This window comes from Syzygium oleosum, unplaced genomic scaffold (genome assembly GCF_021117445.2).
Source record: "Syzygium oleosum isolate NSW1041296 unplaced genomic scaffold, Sole_v2.1 Sole_v2.01, whole genome shotgun sequence".
Lineage (NCBI taxonomy): Eukaryota > Viridiplantae > Streptophyta > Magnoliopsida > Myrtales > Myrtaceae > Syzygium > Syzygium oleosum.
In genome coordinates this window covers 20,278,717-20,306,560 of record NW_026607485.1, presented here as the reverse complement: position 1 = coordinate 20,306,560, position 27,844 = coordinate 20,278,717, and the positions used below count along the sequence as shown (strand labels likewise).

Genomic DNA, 27,844 nt, shown 5'->3' with positions numbered 1-27,844 from the left:
ATCTTCGCACAGCAATCATGCACACTCGAAAATATCATCCCCAATCCCATAATATTTTTTTAATATATATATCGGTTCGGTCTAGATGGGCGGACTGGCGGTTCCGCGCCTTGAATCAGGAACCTGACAGGTATTCATCGGTTCTAATAAATTTGAATCGGGAACCGGACCGGTCCCCATGAGAACCGTCGGTTCCGGGCCGGTCGAGTCCGGTTCCGGGCCGATCGGGTCCGGTTCCGGGCCGATCGGGTCCGGTTCCGAGCGGTTTCCGATTCCTTTTCACACCCCTATTTTAGGGTCAATATTTTTGAGACATCAATCTAAGAAAATACGTGACAAAGATGTGTATTCAAGACATGATAAATCATAGTGTTAACAAGTTAGTAAATTGAGTCTAGCATGCATTTGAGAGCTTCCCAATAACATATGCGAGCCAATCCAAATCAGTGGGAAGATAAAATTCATTCAAGAGACTAAAAACGCAGAAGCAAGAATGACAAATTCATTGGCGCAAACACAAGAACATAGGTTGTCTTGTGACAGCCTCAAACCACATAAAAAGTTACACTCTAAACAACCACCAAAAGTTCGAAAACACAAACAAAACACCGTCACACCGACATTGAAAGAAAGCTTCAAAATGCATAAACTCTAGCAGCTTGTATGCTCAATTCACCGTGTTGATTGAGCCCTAGGCAAAACTTTCACCTAAGGAAGAGGAAGAGGACCGCCAGTTCCACCGGGGCCGACACCAAGGCCGTTAAGTCCCCCGAGCGGACCAGTGCCCATGCCCCCCATGCCACCGACACCGGCACCACCTCCCGCCCCGAAACCGCCGCCCATACCAAAGCCACCACCGACTCCACTGACCCTGCCGAGCGTTGGCATTACTCCGCCGACGTAACTGCCCATGCCAGCATAGCCACCCATTCCGGCGCCCATCCCGACGCCACCGAGCGGCAGGAAGTTCCTCTGATCGCCCACGCCACTTCCTCCAGTCCCTATTGGTCCTGCTGCCGCCGCATCCGGTGCACGAGCTTGCAGTTCATTTTGCTCTTTCAGCGTCCGATCGCTGCCGCTCCTCACAGGACGTGCAGCTCCGCCGTGCACGGTGAGGACGAAAAGCACCACAAACATGACACAAGTCCTCGCCGTCTTTCGGTTCTCCATTAGATTCGATCAGGTGAGGTGGCGCGCTAGAAGATGCTCCCTCCTGATTTGCTTGGTCTTTGCATGCATGCATGAAGTCTCTAGCTCGAGCCTCTTTTTATAGGGTGAAGATTGATGGTTGGTGACAGACGCGAGTTATTAATGGAGAGTTTCTTGTAAATGAAAGATTGATCAGCGGTCTCAGCAAACAGAGCCGTCTCGGGAAGGAATTGTCTTTCAATTCTGCTCAGATTTGGTAAATTGGAAACGAGAGAAAATTTATGTACCTTCCTGTAAAAACAAAGAGCACTGGTGGGTTTTCTGAGGCATTACATTTCCAATTTTTTTATGGTGTTAGATTCGTAGGATTTAAATTGAGATATGAAAAACAGAAGCTCCTGACGACAAAACTATTTTCATTGGTAATTTCTGAAAGAGCTAATAATTATTAAAAAAACTATTGGTGAAAAAGGTTATCGGTATTCTAATTTTCCCAAAACTCATTAGTAATCACCGAGTCCCAACAATTTTATGACTTTTCATTTACTATTTATAAATATCAGCTTTTCTTATCTTCTTTCTTTCCGACACCTTAAATTAGCTAACTCCAATACGAATTCACTACTGACATACGTAATGTCAGTAGTGACTAGTAACTAGTGGCTTCGTGATGTTGCCCTGCCTCCACTTGCCCATTCCTTTTTTGTGGATTTGCAAATACAAATGAGTACATTGAAAAGGCAACCTCCACCACTTAGCACTAGAGAGGTCATGGTAGGCGGGGCCGGACGAGGCCGGCTCCTCGGGTCGGGCTTGACCGTTTGTCTAGATTCGTTACTGGATCGAAAACAATGTCCTTGGGTTCGGCCGATTCGATCCGGGCTATGAGGTCGATGATGGTGCTTAATCATAGATCCTCCACAACTCTTCGAACCTCAGACTTTACCATTGGACGAAAACAGAAGGAACATCAAACTAATCCCACATTAACGCATGATTGTTTATGCTCGATGCAAGCGCACCGGTTGATAACTACTGCACAAGTGTAACGATTGAGTAATAGGCTGGACCTGACAAGGCCTAATCTATTGGGTTTTTTGTTCTTTTCTTTGTGAATTGCAGACTTGGGCTCCTGAAACTGGCGACATCTCTAAACCCCTATTCGAGTCCACAAATGAAATCTTCAGGCTAGGGCAGTTGTAGTTGTAAAGTTGTGGACTACAGCAATTTATTTCTGATTAAGGGTGGAAATGAGGGCATTTTGGAGGCAAGCTTTGTGACAAGTGAAATTAGGCCTAGTAGGCTGGGTCCAAGTGTTTGATAAATATCTTGAGTGAAACGGGCCTTCCGGCACGGTTCGGGCCACTCGGGTTGCGTGCGACCTAGGTCCAGCGCGCCCTCGAAAACCACAATAAACCTTTCCTAAAATGAAAAATTCAATTTTCTTATCAATTTTCAGCAAATTCCATAGCCCAAAAATAGAGGATTTCAAACTCATGGAGGATAAGACACTATACTCTTGAGAACTTCTCAAGAGTGGATTTCCTTGAGTGATTTAGTGACTATAACCATCATATAGGGACTGTTGACATCATTAGAGAAGTACTACAACTCACTCAAAATTCCTTCACTCGGATTCCCACACGGCCTTCCTGACCCAACCGGTCCCATTCACCCCGAGGAAGAACCCTTCCTCCCTGACCAGCCAAACCACCCGGCCGCGCCCCGCATCGCGGTGGGGCTGGAACGCGTGCCATGCCGCAAACATCCTCGTCCACACCGCCTCGCACCGGTACAGCGCCTTCTCCCTGGCCGTCCAACTACATCCCCGCCCCGCGCTCAGCGCCTGGTCGATCACCGCGGCTGAGCCCTTGGGCTTGCAACGGATCTGCATGGCTCGCGTGCCGTTCGGCAGCGCGCTCACCACACTAACAACTGGCTCGTCGACCGTCGCATCTTCGACGTTTTCTGAGAGTTTCCTCGCGCTTGCGCTCTTCGTTGTTACCAATACTAAGAGGAGAGCAATGCGAAGAGAAGTCATCGTTGGTTTTGCTTGGGTTTCGATCGATTCGGTTTATATACGCGAAAAGAAAGCAAGAACATGGTACCGAAAATTGAGGCGATTGTAGGGGCACGTTTCGTATAGGTCCGAAACTGGTGGATAACTGCGAGGTCAGTGGGGGACATAACCACCAAAAGTATTTTTTTTTGCATATATTATATTGGTTGATGCTTGGTTCAATACTCCGAGGCGTTTCAAAAGAAAAAAAAATTTGTATACGGCTTTAGCCCTTTTCATAAAAAAAATATATTTCGAGGTATTTTCCTATAGATTGTGGTAAGCATGGTAATAAATCATGATAGCATGTGTATAAATTGTTTGCTTTGTGTTGGTGGATATAACTTTGGCGTTGGATTTTCTTTTTGATCAAAACAAATTTTCATTCGTAAGATAGAAAATCTCAAAAGTCATAATAACAAAGCAAGCCCACAGACCTTCAAAACAAATCATAAACGAGAAATCAAAGCATATCATCAGAGCATAATGGGTCAAGATAATCACATGCTTGTCCTTCAATAACAGATTTGTGATTGCATCCAAGCGAAAGGATCGGCGACCGATCACCGAATCACACCGCATCATCAGTGATAAGCACACGCCGAGATTTCCATCTATAGTTACAATTTTACCTTTTGGTGGTGTGCATCTAGGTTCAGCGTCTTCAACTTGGTGTTGGATTGAAATGGTACTTTTTTCAAGAAAAGAAAAAGCAACGGTTGGTGCAATTAGGAATCGATTACATCGCTTTTACTTGGTCATAACCGTGATACACGGGTTGATTGATTTTCCTTGCCAAGTCTAATGTATGAATGCTGGTAAACTATTTCGGCTGGTTGACTAGGTGTTCAAGGATTTCCTTCTTTTTTGGTTTTCTTTGTCTCGTCTTTCGATGTACTTTGTTTGCCTTTAAAAAATACATACCCGCTTTTTCATGTTGGCCTTAAGAAAAGAATTAGCAAATTGAAAAGGTTGCTAATCAAGACAAATAAAAAAAATGGTAACTTCATAAAAGAGTTGCTAATTTAGAAAAATAATTAAACATTGATAGATAACTCAAACAAGATGTGGTAATTGGAAAATAGTTAATAACTTAATACGACAAAAGCTGGTAATCACTTTAATGTAGAATGATAATTTCATATGAGGGTTGGTGAATTCAAAGACTTTGGTAATTCATGCAAATAAAAGTTGGTAAGTCACTAAAAAAATTGCCAATTTGCAACATATGAAAGGAGTTGGTGTTTTCCTAATAGTATTGATAAGTTAATAACATTTTGCTTGGAAAAAAGTTACCAGTCATTTTTGTTTATCATTAGCCTTTTGATAGTTGCCAACACTTACTATAGTTTACCAGCAAGTGAAACGAACTCATGTGAGGCTTATTTTTGAAAAATTAAAATCGATAAAAATGGAATAATTACCGAAAAAGTCCTAAACCTATTGTATTTGTGCCAATTCAGTCATAAACCATTTCACGTTTTAATAATTAAGTCCATCTGATCAATTTTACCTCGAAATCGCTGACTACCTACGTGGCATGGTCGGCATTGACGTGGATATTTTTTAATAATATTTGGCCAATTTTAGCCAGAAGGGAAGAAATTTTTCCCAAATTTAAACTTCCTAAAAAATGTTTTTCATAAACCGATTAGCTTTCTGTCACCCAAACATGGGAAAGACAGAAAACAAGTTTCCTTCAAACAAACAAACTCATCTATTTCGTCCTATTCCTTCAAGAATCGGAAGTGTCTCTTCTCTTCTTTTGATCTTGTGCTTTTTAACATCAAAAGGGGAATCAATCTTATCCTTACCCGGTGGTGCAATCTAGCACAACAATAATTGATCAAAGCAAAAGAGGAATGAAAAACAGTGTCTTTCCATCAAAAGCAGAACAACTGGACCAAAAAAGTATCACTCCCCTTTATTCATGTTGAGTTACCAACTCAACATATCCAACTAAGGCCAGCGAAATTGCAACTCATAATCATCATCGCTTTTGATGTAGAGATACAATCCGTCCCTGTCGATGCGCCAATAGCACTTCTGGTCGCCGCGCCTTAAAGCGTCCCTCGGCTCGTAGAACACCTGAAAGTCTCCATGGGAGCTGGCCCAGCTCATGTCGCACCAGTACTCGGCCACATGCCCGATCGTGATCTCGAATTCCCAATCGAAAGCCGCTCCGAATTCCAAGACCCGAGTGCCCAAATCGGTCTCTGTCGATCGGCAATGCGTGGTCAGATTTTTGTCGTCTCCCAAGTTGTTTATGACATAGACATGGAAGGCGGTCGCCATTTGAATCTTGAAAAGGGTCAGTGCCAGTAGTAGGAGAAGATTTGTCTTGGGTGTTCTCATTCTCTTCCTCGTTCTTTTTTCCCCACCTTGCTGGTGATGGAGAAGATACGAGACCAAGGTTTTACACTGCAATTAATAGTTGTCACTCGGGGATAGTGTTTTATGTAGTGACCATGAATGCTAGATCTCTATTTATGTCATTCCATTAAAAGGGGGAAAAGTACCAAAAAAGTCCTAAACTTATTGTATTAGTACCAATTAAGTCTTAAACCTTTCAATTGGATTAATTTAATCCTAAACCTTTTCACAATGATACCAATTCAATCCATCTGACCAATTTAGGCCGAAAATCACTGACGTGAACGCCGGCGGTGCCACGTAGGACCGCCGGCGCTAACGTGGATAAAATTTATAATTTTATAATAATTTTTTCAAAATTTTTAAATGTTTTGTTTCTTTTTTTCTCTTTTTTTTTTATCCTTTTCCCAGAACCAGTTGGCTAGCGAGGTTGCCGGTAGACCATCGTCGGCCACAGACTGTGGCTGTGGCTGTGGCTGGTTACCGGAATGGTGACTAGCAAAGGAAGAAGGAAAAAAGAAAAGGAAAAGAAAAGAAATAGATTCAAAAAAATTATAAAAAATTCAGAAAGAGTAAAAATAAATGCAAAAAATTATTCATGTCAGCGTTGATCATGCCACTTAGGATGATGGACATCCACATTGGTGTTTGTTGACCAAAATTGGCCAGAATGACTACATTGGCAAATCATTAAAATGTTTATGATTAAATTAGCCAAATTGAAAGGTTTAATACTGAATTGGTATTCGTAGAGTAGGTTTAAAGTCTTTTTTGGTAATTATCCCAGCAAAATTCCCTCAAGTCATAAGTTCGCTTTGGCTAGTTCAGGATGGTATTACATGCATAATGTCAAGATTAAGGCCTAGAAATACTAAGCCTATTGGTAGGAAGACAAGACCGCGATAGCTGTGCTTGTGCACGGGAAAAGTGCCAAAAAAGTCCTAAACCTTTTGCATTAGTGCCAATTTAGTCCTAAACCTTTTTTTGGTGCCAATTCAGTCCTAAACCTTTTGCATTGGTGCCAATTTAGTCCTAAACCTTTTTTTGGTGCCAATTAAGTCCTAAACCTTTTAAATTGGTGCCAATTCAGTCCTAAACCTTTTGTTTTTGTGCCAATTTAGTCCTTCCGGCCAATTTAGATCGGAATTTGCCTACGTGGACGCCTGCCGGCCGGCGGCCGGTCACCGGCGCCGACGTGGCGCCGACGTGGACAACTTTAATATTTTTTTGAATTTTTATTTTTTTCCTTTTTTTTCTTTTTTTTTCCACTTTTTTTTTTGGTTGTCTTCCTCCTTACTCTGGCCGGTCGCCGGTCCGGCGACCGGCCAGAGGCCAGAGGCCGGCGAGGGCGAGCCTCGCCTTGGTCGGGCAAGGCTCGAGCCCTCGCCGGAGGCCGCGGCGAGGTCGGGCCTCGCCCGACCAAGGCAAGGCTTGAGCCCTCGCCGGAGGCCGCGGCGAGGGCGAGCCTCGCCATGGTCGGGCGAGCCTCGCCATGGTCGGGCGAGGCCCGACCTCGCCGGATCCGGCGAACGCTCGACCTCGCGATCCGGCGAGGTCGGGCCTCGCCCGACCATGGCGAGGCTCGAGCCTTGCCTTGGTCGGGCGAGGCTCGCCCTCGCCGCGGCCTCCGGCGAGGTCGGGCCTCGCCATGGTCGGGCGAGGCTCGCCTCGCCGCAGCCTCCGGCGAGGGCTCGAGCCTCGCCATGGTCGGGCGAGGCCCGACCTCGCCGGATCCGGCGAGGTCGGGCCTCGCCGGCGGCCGGGCGAGGCTCGACCTTGCCGGATCCGGCGAGGTCGAGCCTCGCCCGACCATGGCGAGGCTCGGCCTCGCCGGGCGAGGCCGCCCTCCCCAGTGGCCGGCGAGGGCGAGGCCGCCCTCCCCAGTGGCCGGTCGCCGGTCCGGCGACCGGCCAGATGAAGAAGAAACCAAAAAAAAAAAAGTGGAAAAAAAAAGAAAAAAAAGGAAAAAAATAAAAATTCAAAAAAATATTAAAATATTATTTAATTTGTCCACGTCAGCGCCACGTCGGCGCCGGTGACCGGCCGCCTGCCGGCAGGCGTCCACGTCAGCAAATTCCGGTCAAAATTGACCGGAAAGACTAAATTGGCACAAAAATAAAAGGTTTAGGACTGAATTGGCACCAATTTAAAAGGTTTAGGACTTAATTGGCACCAAAAAAAGGTTTAGGACTAAATTGGCACCAATGCAAAAGGTTTAGGACTGAATTGGCACCAAAAAAAGGTTTAGGACTAAATTGGCACTAATGCAAAAGGTTTAGGACTTTTTTGGCACTTTTCCCGCTTGTGCACCATTAGAGTTAACTCATCATAAGATGATTACAGGGATTCAAATGATGCTTGGTAATTATGAAAACGCCGACAGTGGATGAAACAAAATTCTTTATACGGAAAGACAAGTTCTAGTACGGGATTTCTAACCTACTAAAAAAAGAAGACCATATGCGAAGACTTCAATTAAAAAAAGTGGGAACACCATACCATGTATGCCCGTTCACGATCAGATGTTGAAAGATTCAATTGTCCTGAAAACAAAAGACCAAGACTTGCTAGACGCTTTGAGAAACTCGGATTGAAGAGCTTGCCCTACCAAAGATTTCCAAATGGATGTCACCCTTTGTCCCTTCACATGTCGATAAACAAAGGTCAAATTTTCTACCCCTGTTTTGTTTTTTTCTTGCAACTTGCAAAACATTGACCTTTCTTCTAGCGCACATGAAGATCCCTCCGTCATTTACATAAGCATATACCAGTCAATGTCGATGCAGAGTTGGGCCAGGTCAAGATGCATAACTTGTTCAAGATCAAGTACCGTGGAGACTCCGATTTCGCGACCAGCGACTGGCGTGACGAACAGAACCAGTTGTGACATAGTAATAAACACGGTCCGGTTCAATCATTTTGTTCTGCGCAAGGGACTCAATTTCGTTTCGAGAGTGGTCCGAATACATCCGTAAGAACAGAATGATTAGATGCTTACATCGCATCAAATATACTCTCCCGCACGTTACATTTGCATCTGCTGTTACATGAGGCAGGGTGCATGTGCACGAATGAGCAGTCTAATGGCTTGAGCAAAACACGGTCAAAGCAAATTTGGGAGTCAATTAGGATTTGAGCATGTAGTTTATGGTGGTTATAGTAAGTATTGAATATTTACTGAGCAAAAAAAATGTGGGTGTTCTGAGAACCCGAGAAAGTTGGACGTCAGAATCTCTTAAAGTACCTGACTAATCCCTTGGTCCGTCATGAGATTAGAAATTATTGAGTACTTACTAAGCACGTAAGGGCTGTCCACACACGTCACACAGCCTGTTGTAGATATTGAACATTGACTTTATGAAAGAGTCAAGCGATGACCAAGCCAAACTTGTGGACCTCTCGTATATTATCTGCCATGTTCTGCAACAACGTTTCGGTTTCATATGGTTTCCTCCTCTTCGCCTGCAAAGCATTCACATTGGTGGATTTTACCCTGTTAGTGCTTCTTCGGAAGATCCGACGCAGCAGAAGCGCAACAATGGAAGAGCATGAAGGTAAGAAATCAAATGAACTGGCGCATTTCATCGTTCTTGCAGCAGTCACAGTCACAGTCCTAGCATTTCCATTTTTGTGGAGCGTGTTGTTCAAGGGGAAGAAACCAAGCCCAGAGCACGATCTGGACGAGTCGCGCACTGCTACGGACGACTCACCACTGGCTGCACCGAGGCAAGGGATCGATTACGAGGTGTTCTTAAGTTTTAGAGGACCTGACACTCGCAATAGCTTCACCGATTGCCTCTACCAGGACCTGGTTCACTCCGGGATTCGCACCTTCAGAGATGCGGAAGAGCTCAGAGTCGGAAAACACATTGGTGACGAGCTTCATCAAGTGATCCAGAACTCGAGGATCTACATACCCGTTTTGTCCAAGAACTATGCTAATAGCGAGTGGTGCCTGCGCGAGCTTGCACAGATGGTGAAAAGCAAGAGATCGTTGCCTCAACGACAGATATTTCCCATCTTCTATGATGTGGAACCCTCTGATGTTAAGCTCAAGACTAGTACATACAAGAGAGCTCTCCGCCAACACGAGAAAAAGCATAGCTCTAGAACAGTCCCGGAATGGAGGGAGGCTCTTATGGAAGTATCTAAATTGAAAGCATGGAAAGTAAAATCTGGAGGGTAATTCCTTATCGACACTTGTTTAGCATTTTTCTTAGTTACAGGCCAGCGAGTTTTTATAATTTTGTGTCACTGCATTATACAACTGATGATTCTGGAAATTCAACCTTGCCTTTAGCCTATGTTAAATCAAAGCTGTCGATTACAGCATTTTTAACAGCTAAACACCATAGTTAGTAGCCTCTTGCAACTATAATTTTATCCACCATCCTAACAAGAAATCATACAGAGTGATGAATTTATATCAAGATCTGATAAGAGTAGTTCGGGGCTGTACTTTGACACAACTCAACACAGAATGTTTGAGCAAAATTACGGGGACAAATGATGGAACTCATGTACCTTCATGTGTTTCAGTAACTGAATAGATACTCTCCCTTTCTTACTTACCCTTCTGTTATAAATTTCACGTTTGTTGCAGACATGGAGAACTCATTAAGTCGATTGTTCAGAAGGTTTTGATTGAATTGAAGATCAATTATCTAAATGTGAGTGACCATATAGTGGGAATTGATGATCCCGTTGATCAAGTAACGAGGTTGCTAGAGGTTGGTTCAGAGGGTGTACGTATGGTTGGAATATGCGGAATGGGAGGGATCGGCAAGACGACTCTAGCCAAGGTTGTCTACAACCGCCTTTCTTCTCATTTCGAAAGTTGCAGTTTCATTGCTGATGTCCGAGAAACAGCGAAAGCCCATGGTCTTCCAACTTTACAGAAACAACTAACAGTTGACATCCTTGGTTATAAATGCATAGGACCTCTTAACGTTGACGAAGGGATCAACATGATCAGAGAAAGGTTTCAGAATAAGAGAGTTCTCATTCTTCTCGACGATGTTGACCACAGGGATCAACTCAAGGCACTAGCAGGAAAACATGATTGGTTTGGTTCAGGAAGTAGGATTCTAGTTACGACGAGAGACAGGAGCATCTTTAGCGCTCGAAAGGAAGGTAACACTGAAGTTCCAGATCACTACGAAGGTGACTGGATTTATGAAGTCGCCAAATTAAACCGTGCACAAGCCTTGCAACTATTCAGTAGACAAGCCTTCAGAACAATCTCTCCTCCAGAAGACTACATGACTCTGTCAAAAGAGGTAGCCCTCACCACTGGAGGGCTTCCTTTGGCAATTGAGGTCATAGGTTCCTTTTTGTGTGGCAAAAGCAAGGCAGTATGGGAAGGTACTTTGCAAAAATTGAAAGATGTCCCACATAAGGAAGTTGAGAAGAAACTGATGATAAGTTATGAAGCATTGGATCATGAACAAAAACAAATATTTCTCGATATTGCATGTTTCTTTAACAAAAGGAACAGAGCAAATGCTTTTTATATGTGGGATGACTGTAAATTTTATCCAGAGTATGGTATAGAAGTCCTTCTCCTAATGTCTTTAGTTAAAATTGGAGACAATGATGAGCTATCCATGCATGATCAACTTAGAGACCTTGGTAGGGAGATTGTTCGCCGTGAGAATCGCAAAGATCCTGGAAGACGTAGTAGGTTGTGGATTGACAAGGAAGCACTAGATGTGCTGAAAAGTAAGAAGGTAAAATTTTGACCTCATCACCAATTCTGATTGCTGAAAACGCTACTTGTAATCCTTCCTTAACCTTGATTTCTTTTGATCACGAGACATGCTCCATGTTCACAGGGAACAGATGCTGTTGAAGCACTTGTTTTGAACTATTATACTCACGGTTCTGATACTGCCTTAAAGAACCAGAACTTTACTTGTGAAGAATTTTCAAGCCTCTCACATCTAAGATTCCTCCAAATGCATAGCACAAACTTTGTTGGAGACTTTGAGCATCATTTCTCAAACCTAAGATGGCTTTCTTGGAAAAATTGTCCACCAGATTTTCTAGCTACTAATTTTCATCCTACAAATCTAGTGGTTCTTGACCTGTCATGGAGCAAAATAACACACAAATGGAAAGGCTGGAAGCAGATTGAGGTAACTTAAGTTCAGGAGTAGAATATTTTTGTTATGTTTCTGCATCTCTCTGCCTTCATCCATTTTAATAAAATTTCTATCCAGATGGCTAAGAAACTGAAAGTTCTGAATCTTTCCCACTGCAACGAGTTGACCAAAACTCCAGACTTATCAGCTTATGGAAGCCTGCAAAGATTGATTCTCCAAGGGTGTTTGCGTTTGTTTCATATTGATCCATCAATTATTCACTTGAAGTGCCTCACTCATTTGAATATCCGAGGATGTTATTGTTTGAAACACAACTCCTGGCGTAACCTAAGTTTCCAGGAGGGTCTCGAAGAGTTCATCAGGGATGTACCTTCTCAGAAAGATGATCCTATGTCACAAAGTACAGAGAAGCTAGATACTTTAAAAGCTACCCATTGGAATTCAAGAGTATCAACGGTCTCACAAGTGCATCACAAGATCAACCCGAGAGAGTACACATCAAAGTCGGCTCTCCATCAACTGTCAACTAGTTCCACATACCCAAGTACGTATTAGAATGAAACACAAATTTTAGAGTTTTATATGATGAAGAAAAACAATTACCGGATTAAGATAAACATGTTCTGATTGTTTACTAGGCATATATTAACCTCCGAAAGTTTACTGCAGGCACAGGAATGACTCAATCTAGAGATTTGACAGGAGTGGAAGCGGAGCAGGAAGATTTGTCTTCAAACCAACTAGAGTGGGTGGAGAGACTTCCAGAATCAGTGGGGTATTTGCAATCACTGGTTGAGCTGGATTTATCAAGCACAGGAATTACTGAATTACCTGATTCGATAGGTGATCTGAAGAATTTGAAAGTGCTGAGAATTGATGGAAGTTGCATAAGAAAGTTACCTGATGCTATAGGAATGGCAAAGAAACTCGAGGAACTACATGCCTTAAAGAGTGAGAGCTTAGAGGAAATTCCTAGTAATTTTGTGTGCCTTCCCTCTTTGAGAATCTTGAGATTATCAAGAACTGCCATAACGAGAATACCAAAACTTCCAGCAAGCCTAACCAGTCTACAAATCGAATCACGATCAACAAGCACTATTCCTGATCTGTCGAACCTCATCAACCTAAGAGACTTGGACTTGGATTTGAGGATATTTTCCTCTAGAGACCCATCTCACCTTCTACAAACTCCCTGCCCCAGTTGGATTGGGAACTTATCCAAATTGGAGCACTTAAAATTGTCCCTTTCAAATATCGTCTCTCTGCCTCCATCTTTAGGCTCACTTTCAGGTCTCAAGAAACTTGAGCTCCTGTCCTGTGTAAACCTCAAATCCCTGCCAATGCTTCCCACTAGTTTGACAGAGTTATCCATCCGAAATTGTATTTCAATAAAAGCGTTACCGAGAGTTTCAAATTTGGAAAACTTGTTAATATTTGCTCTTGCCGAGACACAGGTGACTGAGATTGAAGGACTTCGGGGCCTAGTATCACTCAAACATTTGGATATACAAAGGTGCAAAATAGAAAATCTCGATGGGCTCGAACAATTGCAAAATATATCCACACTGAAGGTTTCGACCTGTGAGTTCCTCCAGAGAATGCCTGATCTGTCAAACTTGCTGAAATTGAGGGAGTTGAGGCTACTTCATTGCACAAACATGTTTGAGATTCAAGGTCTGGAAGAATTAGAATGCTTGGAAGAGTTGTGGATTCAACATTGCATTTCCTTGCAAAGATTGCCAAACCTATCAAACTTGAAGAAGCTGAAAGTTTTGAATGTATCCAAATGTGAGAAGATTCACAGCATTCATGGAATAGAGAATTTGAATTCCCTGAAGGATCTAACTGTGTATGGATGTGAGGCAGAATCTTCGCCTAATGTGTGTCTTGCAAAAGAGAGAGTTCTTCAACAGCATTGGCAAGTCAGTGGGCTTTATAAGAATCTGAGTTGGTTATAGCATGAACACCAAAGGGATCTCAGTTAATGAGGCGGTTTGGCACCTTACATGTACTTCTTTCTTGCCCTCGCCCTTGGTTAAAGTTGTAATTTTTAGCTTGAATTAATTGTTACAGCCTTGCGTGTAGTTTCCTAAAATAAATTAAATGCTAGACCTAGAAAGTCAGGTTCTCATTTTGATCAATTTATAAAACTAACGTGGATAAGGAGTTTGCATGGCATGGGATGGGTTGGGTATCTCCCTGTGGATACCACTTTCTCACATTTTGAACTCGAAACCACCTTGTCTCTTTTCAACCCAGAATGGACTGAGTCCACAAATTTTGGGTTACTGTGCTTTTTTTAATAAAAAATCTATGTGAACAAGAAAATTTTTATATACCTACTAACTACTGACATATTCGACCTACAAAGTAAATAACAGAGTAGAGTACATCTCATTTATTGATGACGACAAATCAGTAAAACACAATTCAAAACATGACACCAAGAGAATACAGTAAAATTACTTGAACTCGATATCAAAGTTTCTCAAGTTCATTTCTTTTATCCTTGAGCTCGATTTAAGTCAAATTTGGTTCAAGTGTAGTCCATGATGACAAACATAAAGATATTTGGTCATAGGTATAAAATGCTGAATTCTCTTAACATTCGCAACATTGTTTCACTACTAAGGGTTTTCTATGCTTCTTTACCAGATCTTATAAAATCAAACTTGTTTAGTGAGATGTACACATTTAAGAAAATAAGTCAGATGACTAACATCAAAATCAGAACTCGAGTGGCTAATATCTATTGCTATTGTGGTAACTTGACATGGATTAGGACAAAATGAGGAATTAGATTTTGTGTGCTGTTTCACGGGATCCGAAATTTTTTTGCTTAAAACTACCACTTGCTAAATGGTACTTAACAATTAAACACGATAATCACACAGCCATCAATTTTGCGTCCAAAAGATGAACCATGAGTCTTAATTTGAGTGAAACAACAGCCATAGCATCAACAGTGTCTTGTGTTTCATTTATTCTTCTTCTTCACTTTTCACATATACTAAGCAAATAGAGTTCGAAAAATTTGACATCAAGAAGAACATCTGAGTTCGGTTTCAGAAAGCTGTTTTGGTTTCACTCCTTTCCACTAACACTTTATTGTTTTCATTTCGCATTTCCGTCAAAACATGTTTAAAACTGTTAATGAAAATTTTTCAGGAACGAGAAGTTGTGAAGATATGCTTCTATCGACATCAAGTTAAAATAGAGGCTATTCTTTTGATAGTTAACCTATCCATGTTCTCATTTGAAATGAAGCACTGAAACACCAATAAGATTTGCCCAATTTTAAATCATTTTTGGAGACACTTTCCCTTGATTTCACTTGAAAACTATTTGTTGTTGTTGGGTTTATTACTTTAGAGTATTAGCAAGTTGGGGATATTTGTGTAAATGTATTAGGCTTAATCCTAAGCCTATAAATACTCTTTGTTATCTTTGAAATAAACAAGTTACTCTTTTATCATTAACATGGTATCAAAGCCTAAATTAAAAACCTAAACCTAACCTTCTCACAGTAAACCCTAGCCACCACCACTGTAGATCTCGCCGGCGAACTACTGTAGCTCCCTCCGGTGACCTCCGACCGGCGTCGCCCAAGGCCGGCGACGCTCCGTCCAGCGTCGCCCAGGGCCGGCGACCCTCCGTCCGGCGTCGCCCAGGGCCGGCGACCTCAGATCCGGCGAGATCTAGGTCCGGCGACCTCAGATCCGCCGAGATCTAGGTCCGGCGACCTTAGTCCGGCGTCGCCCAGGGCCGGCGACCCTCCGTCCGGCGTCGCCAGACCCCGGCGTCCTCCATCCAAGGTCGCCCAGCTCCGGCACACCTCCGGCGACCCCCATCCGTGGTCGCCGACCTCTGACGACTTCAATCCAGGGTCGCCCAGCTCCGGCGAATCCAAGAATAAGGCTGCTGGAACTCATCTAGGTCAGAAATCAGTGTTGTCTGACCATGGTATCACTCGCCTCAGATCTCTCATGTGTTTTGATGTATTGAAACCCAGAAATCGATGTTATCAGGGGAGTTTCTGAGGCCGAGGATTGTGTGGAAGTGATTTGTGGAGTTGAATTTGCTGTTTTTCATTGTGGTTTGTGAAGATGGAGCATTGAATTTGGTGGTACTGGTTCTTTTGGCTGAATGTGATGTTTTGAAGCGTTAGTTCTCTGAATTTTTTGTGTTCTGTAGTTGGAGTGACATGTGGGGTTACTGAGATTTGCGGATACTTGCAGAAGTTATATAATAAGTGGGGTGTGTTATTTATTACATACGCGGGTCAAGTTTCCAGTGATTAGTGGTTTGTGAGGATGTCTACTGGTTCATCTAATTCACCGTCTATTACTTCGGGATTGGGCTCCTCTAGTGCTTCTTTGAGTTCAGTATCTTTTGGTTCATATTATAGTATGACTAATCTGCACAATACCTTGGTCAAGTTGGACGGTACCAATTACCCTTCTTGGTCGATGGCTCTTTCGACTTTTATTTATTCTAATCGCCAGTCTAGATGGCTTGAAGAAGAACCACCTGCAGATTCAACTAGTCTAGATGAATGGAAGTACGTAGATGCTACTTTGCGTACACTTTTATGGGGAAGTATGGCTGAATCTATTCGTCATCTTTTCATGGATTGCACTACAGCTCGTGAGGTATGGACAAAGTGTGCTTTACTGTATTCTGGACAGAATAACATGAGTCGAGTTTGTGACATGTGGGAGGCTTTATTTGAAGCCAAAATTGGTGATGCTAGTTTGGCAGAACATTATGCTCGTTTTGCATCTTTGTATCAGCGCCTCAAGTCTTATTTTCCACCTGCTACCACAGTTACTCAGATGCAGCAACGAGAAGCGGACATGATAACCGTGCTCTTTCTTCGTAGCCTTGGTCCAGATCATAGTGCTCTTCGTCAACAGATTACCTCTCAGAGCACTCTTCCTTCCATTGAAGAAGTGTATTCTCGAGCTGCTCGTTACACTTCCAGTCCCAAGACTTCAGTAATTTCAGATAGTAGTGCAATGGTGGCTCGTGGAGGTCAAGGGACTCGTGGTCGTATTAACGGCCGTGGACAATGGAATTCTGATAGTTCTTACCGTGGTCGTGGTCGTGGTCGTGGTTTTCAAGGCCGAGGTGCCGTTCGTGGTGGTGGTAGTAATACTTCTATAGGAGCACGTGGTGGTGGTCGAGCGAATCGCTTTTGTACTCATTGCCAGCTTTCTGGGCATACTGTTGATTATTGTTATGACCTCCATCCCGAACTACGAGGTCTATATGCTTCTATTGATACTGAACCTTGGGCTCCTTCCCTTGGATCTTCTTCTGGACAGGGTACAGTACAGTTGACTCGTGCAGAATATGATGAGTTGGTCAGAGCACGACAGAGTGAGAGTGGTACTGTCTCTGGTCCTACTGCTACTTTAGCACAGCGTAATGATCCTACATGTCTATTGTCCAGTACAACTCCTCCTCGTTCTTGGGTTATTGATTCGGGTGCCACTCATCATATGACTGGTGATCCTCGTCTTCTCACATCCACCTCATCTGTTCCTTCTATGTCAGTCACCTTAGCAGATGGTTCTCAATCCAAAGTTACTGGTACAGGTTGTGTATCATTGAGTTCCTCGGTCTCCTTGCCTTTTGTTTACCATATTCCACACTTTCCTTACAATCTATTATCAGTCAGTTCTATTACTCGTGATCTTGATTGCGATATTATCTTTTCTTCGTCTTCGTGTGTTCTTCAGGATCGGAAGACTGGATGCCGAATAGGTGGTGGGAGTGAAGCTGGTGGGTTGTACATCCTGGAACCTGAGATTATAGCTGCTGCTACAACAGTTCAGAATAAAGCCGTGGATGATCCTTATCGATTACATTGTCGTCTTGGTCATCCATCAGCAGACGTACTCCGACGGTTTCCTTTCGTGTCTAGTTCAGGTTTTCAGTTTAATTGTGAAACGTGTCAGTTAGGTAAACACCATCGTGAGTCTTTCTCTCCTCGTATTTTGAGTCGTGCGTCTCATCCATTCGAGTTAATTCACTCCGATGTGTGGGGTCCTAGTCGAGAGTCTTCATTTGGTTTTCGGTATTTTGTCACTTTCATTGATGATTATACTCGTACAACTTGGTTATATTTAATAAAAGATCGTACTGAAGTTTTTCATTCTTTCTGCCAGTTTTATAATGAAGTACGTACGCAGTATGATTGTTCTATTAAGTGTTTGCGTACTGACAATGCTCGTGAGTACTTTTCTTCATCTACCTTTATTCCGTTTCTCAAATCTCATGGTATTTTACATCAGAGTTCTTGCGCTCACACTCCGCAACAAAATGGAGTTGCTGAACGTAAGAACCGTCATTTGTTAGACGTTGCTCGTTGTCTTCTTCTTCACACTCATATACCTAAATCATTCTGGAGCTATGCTCTACTTACAGCGTGTCATCTTATTAATCGTCTTCCGTCCTCCGTGCTGAAAGGAGTTATTCCTTATGCTCTTCTTCATCCTGATCGTCCTTTATGGTCTGTTCGCCCCCGTATCTTTGGATGTGTCTGTTTTGTTCATTCTTTGTCTCCTGGATTAGACAAATTATCACCTCGTGCTGAAAAATGTATATTCGTTGGTTACTCCCGTACTCAAAAGGGATATGTTTGTTATAATCCTACTCGTCGTCGGGAGTATGTTTCTGCTGATGTGACTTTCTTTGAGGATAAAGCATTCTTTGGCGATGATCGTCCTCAAGCACCATTAACCCTGGACCTTCTGCCACCCTCTGCACCTACATCTCAGCCGGAGCCACCGTTTGTTACTTCTGGTGCTGCTCCACCGGATCCAGGCTCACCAGCACCGAACCCTCTTCAGGTCTATACACGTGGTCCTCGTTCTGTTTGGGGTAATACATCTTCACCAGCAAGTATTCCACCACCACCACCAACTTCGGTCCAGGCTTCCGATCCTCTTCCACCGTCTCCTGATAGTTCTCCTATTGCTCACCGTACTCGATCTCGGTATCCTCTTTCTAATTTTGTGTCTTATCATAACTTAAGCCCTCAGATGTCTGCCTTTGTGTCATCTCTTGCTTCTGTGTCTGTGCCTAGTAGTGTCCAGGAGGCTTTGGCCCATCCAGGGTGGGCTCGCGCTATGGAGGAGGAGATGGCTGCTTTACATCATAATAAGACTTGGGAGCTCGTTCCCTTGCCGGCTCATAAACAATTGGTAGGTTGTCGCTGGGTCTTTGTTGTCAAACACCATCCAGATGGTACAGTTGATCGTTTAAAGGCGCGTCTTGTGGCCAAGGGCTATACTCAAACTTATGGTATTGACTATGATGAAATTTTCTCTCCGGTAGCCAAAATTCCTTCTGTTCGTATCATTATTTCCTTGGCTGCTCGGTCTCAGTGGACTCTTCATCAGCTTGATGTAAAAAATGCCTTCCTTCATGGTGATCTTCACGAGGAAGTATATATGGAGCAACCACCTGGGTTTGTTGCTCAGGGGGAGAAGGTGTGCCGATTGCGAAAAGCTCTTTATGGGCTTAAGCAATCTCCTCGTGCTTGGTTTGGCCGGTTCAGTGATGCGGTTATTACTTTTGGCATGCATCGGTGTAGTGTGGATCACTCAGTATTTAGTATGTCATCTTCAAAAGGATGTGTTATTCTTGTTGTTTATGTTGATGATATCATTGTCACAGGCAGCGATGTTGAAGGCATACGACGACTTAAGCAGTTTCTTCAAAAGGAGTTTAACACTAAAGACCTAGGTCGTCTGCGATATTTTCTTGGCATTGAAGTTGCCTATGCCAATGGTAGCATTGCTCTCTCCCAGCGAAAGTATGCTCTTGACATTCTTAAGGAGGTTGGCTTACATGATTCTAAACCTGGTGACACACCTATGGATCCTGGAGTGAGGCTTGACAATGAACAGTGAGAACTTCTTCATGATCCAGAGAAGTATCGTCGGTTAGTAGGCAAGTTAAATTATCTTACCATTACCCGTCCGGATATTTCATTTGCTGTTAGTGTGGTGAGTCAGTTTATGAGCTCTCCTCGTACTAATCATTGGCAAGCTGCTCTACAAATTGTTCGATATTTGAAGAGAGCACCAGGTCAAGGACTTGTGTTCCATAATCAAGGTCATCTTCGTATAGCTGGTTATTCCAACCCTGAATCTTTGGAGGTAACAGGATATTCTGATGCAGATTGGGCTGGTTGCCCTATGGATCGCCGGTCTACTTCAGGATACTGTGTATTTCTTGGTGGTAATCTTGTGTTGTGGAAAAGTAAGAAACAGTCTGTTATTTCCCAATCTAGTGCAGAGGCCGAGTATCGTGCTATGGCTAATGTTACCAGTGAACTTCAATGGGTTGTTAGTTGAGATTGGACTACCTATGACCGGATCATCTATTTTGTGTTGTGATAATCAATCTGCTATTCATATTGCTAGCAATCCAGTGTTTCATGAGCGAACGAAGCATATAGAGGTGGATTGTCATTTTGTTCGAGAAAAGGTGAACTGCGAAGACATACGGTTGGTACACACACGTTCTGAAGAGCAACTAGCAGACATTTTCACAAAGCCTCTTCGACGTGGACGAGTTTCGTATATTTGTCATAAGTTAGGACTTTTTGATATGTACGCTCCAACTTGAGGGGGAGTGTTGGGTTTATTACTTTAGAGTATTAGCAAGTTGGGGATATTTGTGTAAATGTATTAGGCTTAATCCTAAGCCTATAAATACTCTTTGTTATCTCTGAAATAAACAAGTTACTCTTTTATCATTAACAGTTGTCAAACATATTTTCAAAGCCGTTTTCATTCTTGATGTAAATTAAATATAACATTTATGAGAATACGCAGGAACCAAACGGGTTTAAGACATTGGTTGGTGAATTCTCACACGTCATTGACAAAGATTTTAATCTTCAAGTACCTTAAATCCCCTATGAATGACGTCGGGTACGACAGGCAAGACAATAATTTGATTGAAATCAAGCTCAAGAATTTAGTAAAAAAACTAATGAGCTAGAGAGTTGGGGGTCAAGGTGCTCAACTTCAAACATAGGAGACTGACTATCCTATGTTCCATTCAATCTAGTTTGATGGTTAAATAAAAGGAGATTTGACGGAGTTTTACTATACATACTCAGCCATTAAAGACATTAGCATTTTAAATTTGATTTTAGCTTTGAAATTTGAATTGTGCTTTTACAGTTTTCTCAATGTAAACAAAAGGAAGAGCTACTAATATGTTGTCCGTCTATAAAAGGTGATAAACGGACAAAGTAAAGGGCACCCCAACACAAGTTAAGGGGCACATCAGAACAAGCCACAATAGTAGACTAGACCTACCATGAAACGCCACTCACTGTAAAAATTTCACACAACATAGACAATGCTACAAGCAATGCCTCCATATAATCCTAGTAAATATACTTACCAGGAAATGCCTTCTGGTTTCCTGATGGAGTGGATGACTTCTCTTCTGTCTCCAAGACTCCAACACAGGATCACATATGCTGATAGACAGGAGAGAATCTTGTGCCATTGTACCCACAAGATGCCAACTGTAGAGTCACTCAAAAAAACATCTCCATGGTTGGCACACTCCCAGCCAAATCAAATTAAAATGATGTACCTAAGTGAAATTTGCGGAACATGGACCAGAAATATTACTGCCCCGTCCCAGCAAGTCTCTTTGAAACATTGGTTTCTTTCTTTTCAAAGTGAGCAATTGAGTAGTCAATTTCGTTACTGAACAGAGGACTGAACTGGTTTAAGCTGAATTATACGGGTATGATCTTTTCTATGTAAACAGTGAAGGAGAATGAGACCATGTGTTAGTCTGTTTATGAAGTATTTCTAGCAGGCAGTATTAATCCACAACATTAATCGATACGAGCAAGGCCAGTTAAGTGAGTAATCACATCCCCGAGGCAAGAAAAATTAACCAAAAACTTATCATGAAGTTCTGAGGGGCAAGCCTCAGTCTTCTCCCACAAGGAAAGACCATCAGAAATGGCCTTCAAACCAGTCTGCAGCAATTCAACACCCTTGCTGATCTCGTCAGGAACCTTCCTCTTCTTGTTGGATCTATTTTCACAAATCCATTCTGCTCTTTCATGCCTAACAGCTTCCACGTCAATATTTTGACTCTTTTGAGTTGTGACCTTAAGGATCAAAGCCTCTTTTCTCAGCATCTGAAGCTGCTCAGTGCAGGGAAAAGTTTTAAGAAGGGCAACTTCTTTCTCAAGAAATTTCTTGAATTCAGACATAAATCTTTCCTCATTTGCCTCATTTCCTTGCAATAAATCGTATGATAGAGCAGCATTTTGTGGCACGAATCTCCAAAGCTGATTGCAGGAGGTTCTTGCAGCAAAATGTCCAAATGCTTTAATTGCCAAATGTGTGAGAGCCCAGTGCTGTTCTCTTAGTAACATATGATACAGATCCCAAATAGCAGAGCTCTTTGGACATTCATCTCTTTCTTCTATTTCTATATGACCAAGTCCTGCCATGAAAAGAGCCAAATCAACTTTGCACTGGTACAGCTTGGCATCAGCTGCCAATGGCCTTATAGTAAACAGGTTTTGCAGCTTCATGATGACTTCGTCCATGCCATTACATGCATATAGATGTGTCATGTTAGAAACTATTGCCAGTGTTTGACCCAAAAGCTTAAGGCAAATGTCACTTGCCACATTCTCTGGAGAACGGGTGCAGCTCTGCAGAATATCAGCTAGGAACTTTACTGTCTTCTCGTCAACGTCAGATTCGGCAACCTGGCTAGAGAATGTAAAAAGTTGATTCAGATTTCAATGACAATAACAATTGCTACTTAACCTGAATTCACTAGGTCAAAAGGTGTTGTTAGAGTTCAGCAATCATGCAGTGCTGGAAACAAATTGACAATATTTGTGTTTCACTGTAAAAGGGAAAAACCTCATGAAATGAACTGAAAAGAATCTTCTATTGAACAAAAAAGTAAATAAAGTAATACTAAGCAAACATTTATCGTTGAGCCCAGCAGAGGAAAATAGACAAATAGATTTGTCAGGAATTGAAGAATGATTTTGTGAAACAGCCCTTCCTATCTGATAGAAAAGGATCAACCCCCATTGCATATTGGTACTTAATGGATACAGAACAGATCTGCTTCTTTTTGTTCCTACGAATGAGTCTCATTCATTTCATTATCCATTCCTTGCCCTTGGATGATCCACATCTCAGGGTCAGGCAAGGAAGGGCGTGAAATTTTTTTTCCTGTCTGCTGGAACCAGGGGATTAGATCTAGCCATAAGAAGAAGTCCTGGCTAACAAATAACTCCCGATGCCGCATTGGGTTTAGATAGCTCGGAGATAATAGCTCCTCTGCGAAACCTTGTGATTGAAGGAGTTAAATGGGCCGAGTAATAATGGCATATGGGCCTTTATGGGAAGAGACCCGTGAATAGTCGTGGGACCAAAAAAAATTGCAAATGCATGTAATGGATGCTGCGGTTTTGTGCTACAATTATTTATTGCAAACTGCCTCGAACAACAAGAAAGTTTCCTATTATGATAGTTATTATTCAGTAAACATTGGCAATATAATTAATGCCTATTTTTCTTCTGATCGGAACTTCTCTTCCAAAATGCAAAGGGACTTACAGAGATGGCAAAGAAGCACACAACACAAAGAGTGGAGCCCCCAGCAGCCTAGAAGGGCAAGCGCTGATGAGCATGCCGCTAAAACCTCCAATGAATTCATCATAATCACTGATTATCCTTTGTTTAGCGATGCCTCTCAAGTTGTCTGAAAGCAAATTTAGAGAAAAACCTTCTGCAAGCAAGGCTACATTCATGACTGATGATAACAGAGATACACCACCACTAGTAACAAAGTTATAAACCGTCTGCCACAGATGTACCACAAGAAACCAGCATATTTATTGATCTGGCCACTTTTCTCAGGGAAGAATTGTCAACAAAAACAGCTTCGACAGAAGCCACAGATTTGAGACATGAGCAGAGTTTATCAATAACATCATTTACCACATCGGTTTCAGCATAGCGCATCATAAAGCACCACAGCTCCATTATAATCACCCAACAAAGAAAGTGAGGATGGAAGAAGTTGTCAAGCAAGAAAGCCTCCACTTCTCCCCATGCCGTACTAGAGTAGGCCACAATCATGAAAGATTTGAGGGAATGTATAAGCGAAGCAAACACAGTCTCCCATACCAACTCCGGGGTCTTCTTAGTACCATATAGTTGGGGTATCGACATTGAGAGGATGGAAGGATATACTTCTTCATGGACAAGTATGTCGAAAAGCCATCCGAGCTTTCTGGTTATCCCAAGTCGTACATCTCCTTCAATATCGTGAGAAGATCTCAAGAGACAAGCAAGTAACAGAATCCGGCCAAGCGAAGGTAGTCTTGTCCCAAACATAACCTTGGAGTTCGCTGAGAAGATTTTATCCACTGCCTTAGTGCAATTAACAGCATTTGAGTTCTCATCGATATAGGTCTCGTCACTGAACAAACAATCCAGAATTTCAAACTTCATCTCCTGGTTCACTTCATCAGAATTCAGCAAGGAGTTGTATAAATTCATGGATGTTTGATCCAAAAGTTCGGACAATACCTCACTAGCAATTTTTAGGTGCTCCTCATGGCACATTTGAATTTTCATATTTGCAATCATCAGGGCACAGTGTGTTAACTGCCTGTGAACACCATATGATTGACATGGATACAGGGAGGCTATTTTCACAGCATTAACAAGGTAAAACTTTACAGGAACAAATGACCGTCTAGCTTCTGCTTGAGAAATAGATTCCTTCAGCAAAGACCAATTCTCAGCTGCACATCTCAGAGATTCATTGGCTAGTGAAATAAGAGTCAAAATAATATCTGCTACATTAAAATTGACTTCTACTGCTGCTTTTCCTATCTGAAGAAGTGTGACAACACCTTTCCAAGTGACATTCAGAATGCTGACCAGAGTTCCACCACCACTAGCTGCAATAGTTCCCAATTCACACAGTTTTTCTACTGTATGTTTTGCCATGTTAGCAACATAATTTATGTCACCAGCCCCTTCTGTATCCATGGTACTCGGGTCTTTCTCAGATCTTTCTTGCAAATGGTTCCCAGATTGGCAATAATCTTCGCATAATTTTACAACCGAATTGATGACTGTATGTGCAACCTTCACTATTTCTGAGCTAACGGATTGGATTCTCTGCATCAAACATGAACTTAATTATTTTATCAAAAATGGCAAAATAAAGGCATATGCTTCCCCTGTTAGATAGGAAAAGAATAAAGAGAAGAATTCCATGTTTTCAAAGTTTAACCTATCCGAGATTCTGGAAATGAGCCCCGGAAGTAACTAATCTACAGTTGTTGAATTAAGAGTAGAAATAAAATATGAAAGAGATGATTGGAAGGCAATACTTAATGCCGTAAATAAGTACCTCAGTCCCCAACAATGAATCTTTTGTTAAATTCAGTTGTTCCAATAATGAACTCTCCAAAACGTTCATTAGTGTATTGTCTGTTAGCGAAGGATACTGCACCAAAGCAGTAAAGCTTGCACTGCAGAAAGTAAGTACATCTAGAAGCAGCTGCACTAGAGAGTTTCAGAATGTCAAAGATAGAGAAAAGCATTTGGCCAGAAGAAGAAGATACATGATAGCATCCGACAGTAATAGATGATACATATTTTTCCCCAATTTAATTTAAGGTCCTTTACCTAATCAGAGAATTATTAATGCAGAATATTTTCCTTTCTTCCTCCGTGCACAGGTTTCAGTTGCCAGACCCATTCATAGTGTATTCAAGCTGGGATTTCCTACTATAGGTTTAAGATAGATTGGAACTGAAGTAAGATAGTCTAGTAAAAATAAATTCAGTCAAACTTTTAGCTTCATCTTGTACTTTGTCTAAGCTCCCAACACAGTCCCAAACAATTCAGTGCAATGGCGAGACAAGAGCCAGCCGCGATTTCCACTTACCCCTCTCTGCTTGCAATTCCCCAACTCCAGCCCTCCCCATCACCCATCCCCCAAAAACTTCCCACTCCTCACCCCCCAAAAATAGAGAAAGCTCTCTTCTACGCCTAGCAGTATTGCATTTTTGGTAAGGAAGATACTAAAGAGAATCAAGTAGCAACAAGAGATAAGTTACCCCATAGAACATCTTGCAATGTTCTTCTTCCTGTGATTCCTCCATTGACATAATCGTCATCTGTAGATGCTTTTTACACCAAATGCTTGCCTGTCATGAAATTAACAACACCACTCACTATACAAAATTTCGAAGAAGTGTTTGCTCGTGTGCATTCACTCACACCATGCTAACTTGCAACAGCACGCAAGGCATTCTTCATTCCTAGGTGGGAGTTGGTATTAGGAGCATCATAAGAAAACAAAGCTACCTGGGCCCCAAGAGTAAGGAATGGTGTCAGGCCACCACATAAAGTAGGCTTGAGGAACTTTGTAGCGACCTGTACGATTGCTTTGTGTAATATGCACTGGGTAACATCCAAACAAGTGTAGTCCTCCCAAAATGTCCAGATTGTTGTCAAGGTAAAAATCATGATTTCGCAAAGACAAGCATGAAAATATTCCCATCTGTTTTCTTAAAGAATTCCAGTGGATCAAATCAGTCATAATGATTAGAGAAAAAACAGCTTGCACGTGCTTTAGTCCTTCAGTCCTTCCATGTTCGAAGCATTTCTCAAGTTAAAGAAGGCAAAAACGGCATTAAGATAGTATAAAGGAATTAGTCAGATGCACTGAAAGACTGACTAGTCCTTCGGAATAGCACGCGTATTAGGACCAAATAAATGTTAAAATATTCATCTGCAAATTGTTTAAGATTTTGTTTGGAAGAGGGGGAGGAAAATATGGGGTGGGTGAGGAAAAATCACATTTTCCATCCAATCTCTCCTCACAAAATATTTAGATTTTCTGAAATTTTCCACACCCACCTCTCATTTTCTCTCCCTCCCTTCTCTCCCAAACAAAGAAACGTCAAAATTAGGAAGGGCCATTTTGAGAGCCGCAGCTAGAGCAATTAACAAAGAAATGCCAAAAATCCATTGTGCACATACTTCTCCGATCAACCCGGAAGCTTTACTTGAGCATGAATTAAAAGTAGAGCAGAAGGCAAAGAAGCAGCAGGAAAATGCAATGAACAAAGGCGGAGCATGCTATTTATACCAAACTAAAATTTTACTAGAAGAATGCACTTGATTTGTCGACACAGAGGAACAGCATTCAGAGAGGGAGCTCCTCTGGATCTCAAATTCATCCCCAAGACACTCATCCAAAATGTGCAAAATAACACATCATATCAGACTCCCATAATTTGCAAAATTCAAGAACAGCACTACACCCATTCATCGGGAACTTGCAACCAATCAATTCGCTCGAATAAAAAGACAAACGGCAATGCGCAGATAGTTTTAAACATAGACAATGAAGGATTCGATATTACAGCCGCTACTTCACATTGCATTCGATTCCAAATCCACTTAATTCTCTCAACATCATTAAGCAAAACGACCGAAAAGAAAAGAAAAGTAAAAGGAAAACACTCTTGGTTCAAGAGGATACAACTAGGCTTTCGACAGCGAAAGCTATGTCAGATCTCTCGCGCAGTTCCAGTTCACCGAGCCCAGTAATAAGCAGAACCCGAGCCTCGACGACCTGCGAATGTATCGGCAAAAAACGAAATCACACACGAGAAAACAGTTTTCCAACCGCTACAAAAAAAACAAAATCCCATGCAGCTCTCCCCAAGGGATTCATCAAGCTCAAGCATTCCGTTTCTCCCTCCAGTTCCCCGGCAACAATTCGAGAGAATCGCTAATGAAGGACAACTTCCGGATCGATCGAAGCGGTGTTCGAAACCGATCCCGAACTCAAACCGCTCGATCGTAAACCCTGGCGTGCTCGCGACGCGCGACGCGACACGACAAGGCGCGCGAGACCTTCGAACTCGCCGAATCATCATCGAAACCGAACGAGACAGCAATCGGACGAGATCGACGAACGGAGTTCGGGACGCGGAGAGCTTACGTCGGAGGTTCTGATGGCTTCGACGGCGCATAGCAGCTCCGCTCTCGAGCTCCCTCCCTCCATTCTCTCTCTGTCTCTCTACCTCTCTCTCTCT

The 27,844-nt window shown here is 42.4% G+C and overlaps 4 protein-coding genes and 1 pseudogene across 5 annotated transcripts; 2 read left to right on the top strand and 3 right to left on the bottom strand.

The window, feature by feature from the left end:
- Positions 1–708: 708 nt before the first annotated feature.
- On the bottom strand, positions 709–1,170 carry LOC115669328 (uncharacterized). The gene has a single exon (XM_030590557.1). The coding sequence runs from the start codon at positions 1,168–1,170 to the stop codon at positions 709–711; it is 462 nt and encodes a 153-aa protein (XP_030446417.1).
- A 3,997-nt stretch (positions 1,171–5,167) lies between these two features.
- LOC130135701 (S-protein homolog 1-like) lies at positions 5,168–5,503 on the bottom strand. The gene has a single exon (XM_056305315.1). It carries the CDS (start codon positions 5,501–5,503, stop codon positions 5,168–5,170), a length of 336 nt encoding a protein of 111 aa, XP_056161290.1.
- Positions 5,504–8,656: 3,153 nt separating this feature from the next.
- LOC115663282 (disease resistance protein L6-like) lies at positions 8,657–14,573 on the top strand. 2 transcript variants are annotated; one of them, XM_056309714.1, is made up of 6 exons: positions 9,004–9,135; positions 9,231–9,763; positions 10,185–11,310; positions 11,416–11,718; positions 11,803–12,229; positions 12,355–14,572. In XM_056309714.1, exons 1-6 carry the CDS (start codon positions 9,130–9,132, stop codon positions 13,641–13,643), a joined length of 3,684 nt encoding a protein of 1,227 aa, XP_056165689.1. In that variant the 5' UTR covers positions 9,004–9,129; the 3' UTR covers positions 13,644–14,572. The 2 variants fall into 2 exon arrangements, with proteins under 2 accessions (XP_030441164.2, XP_056165689.1); XM_030585304.2 differs by having other exon boundaries at positions 8,657–9,763; positions 12,355–14,573.
- A 5,142-nt stretch (positions 14,574–19,715) lies between these two features.
- On the top strand, positions 19,716–20,054 carry LOC130135639 (secreted RxLR effector protein 161-like). The gene has a single exon (XM_056305271.1). It carries the CDS (start codon positions 19,716–19,718, stop codon positions 20,052–20,054), a length of 339 nt encoding a protein of 112 aa, XP_056161246.1.
- A 945-nt stretch (positions 20,055–20,999) lies between these two features.
- Positions 21,000–27,844, bottom strand: LOC130138242 (uncharacterized; annotated as a pseudogene).

Excerpts from the sequence above, each read along its gene's own strand:
- LOC115669328 (XM_030590557.1), bottom strand. The coding sequence starts at position 1,170 with ATGGAGAACCGAAAGACGGCGAGGACTTGTGTCATGTTTGTGGTGCTT.
- LOC130135701 (XM_056305315.1), bottom strand. The coding sequence starts at position 5,503 with ATGGCGACCGCCTTCCATGTCTATGTCATAAACAACTTGGGAGACGAC.
- LOC115663282 (XM_030585304.2), top strand. The coding sequence starts at position 8,955 with ATGACCAAGCCAAACTTGTGGACCTCTCGTATATTATCTGCCATGTTC. Across the intron at positions 9,764-10,184 it reads TGGAAAGTAAAATCTGGAGG|ACATGGAGAACTCATTAAGT; the intron begins GTAATTCCTTAT and ends CGTTTGTTGCAG. Across the intron at positions 11,719-11,802 it reads AAGGCTGGAAGCAGATTGAG|ATGGCTAAGAAACTGAAAGT; the intron begins GTAACTTAAGTT and ends ATTTCTATCCAG.
- LOC130135639 (XM_056305271.1), top strand. The coding sequence starts at position 19,716 with ATGAGCTCTCCTCGTACTAATCATTGGCAAGCTGCTCTACAAATTGTT.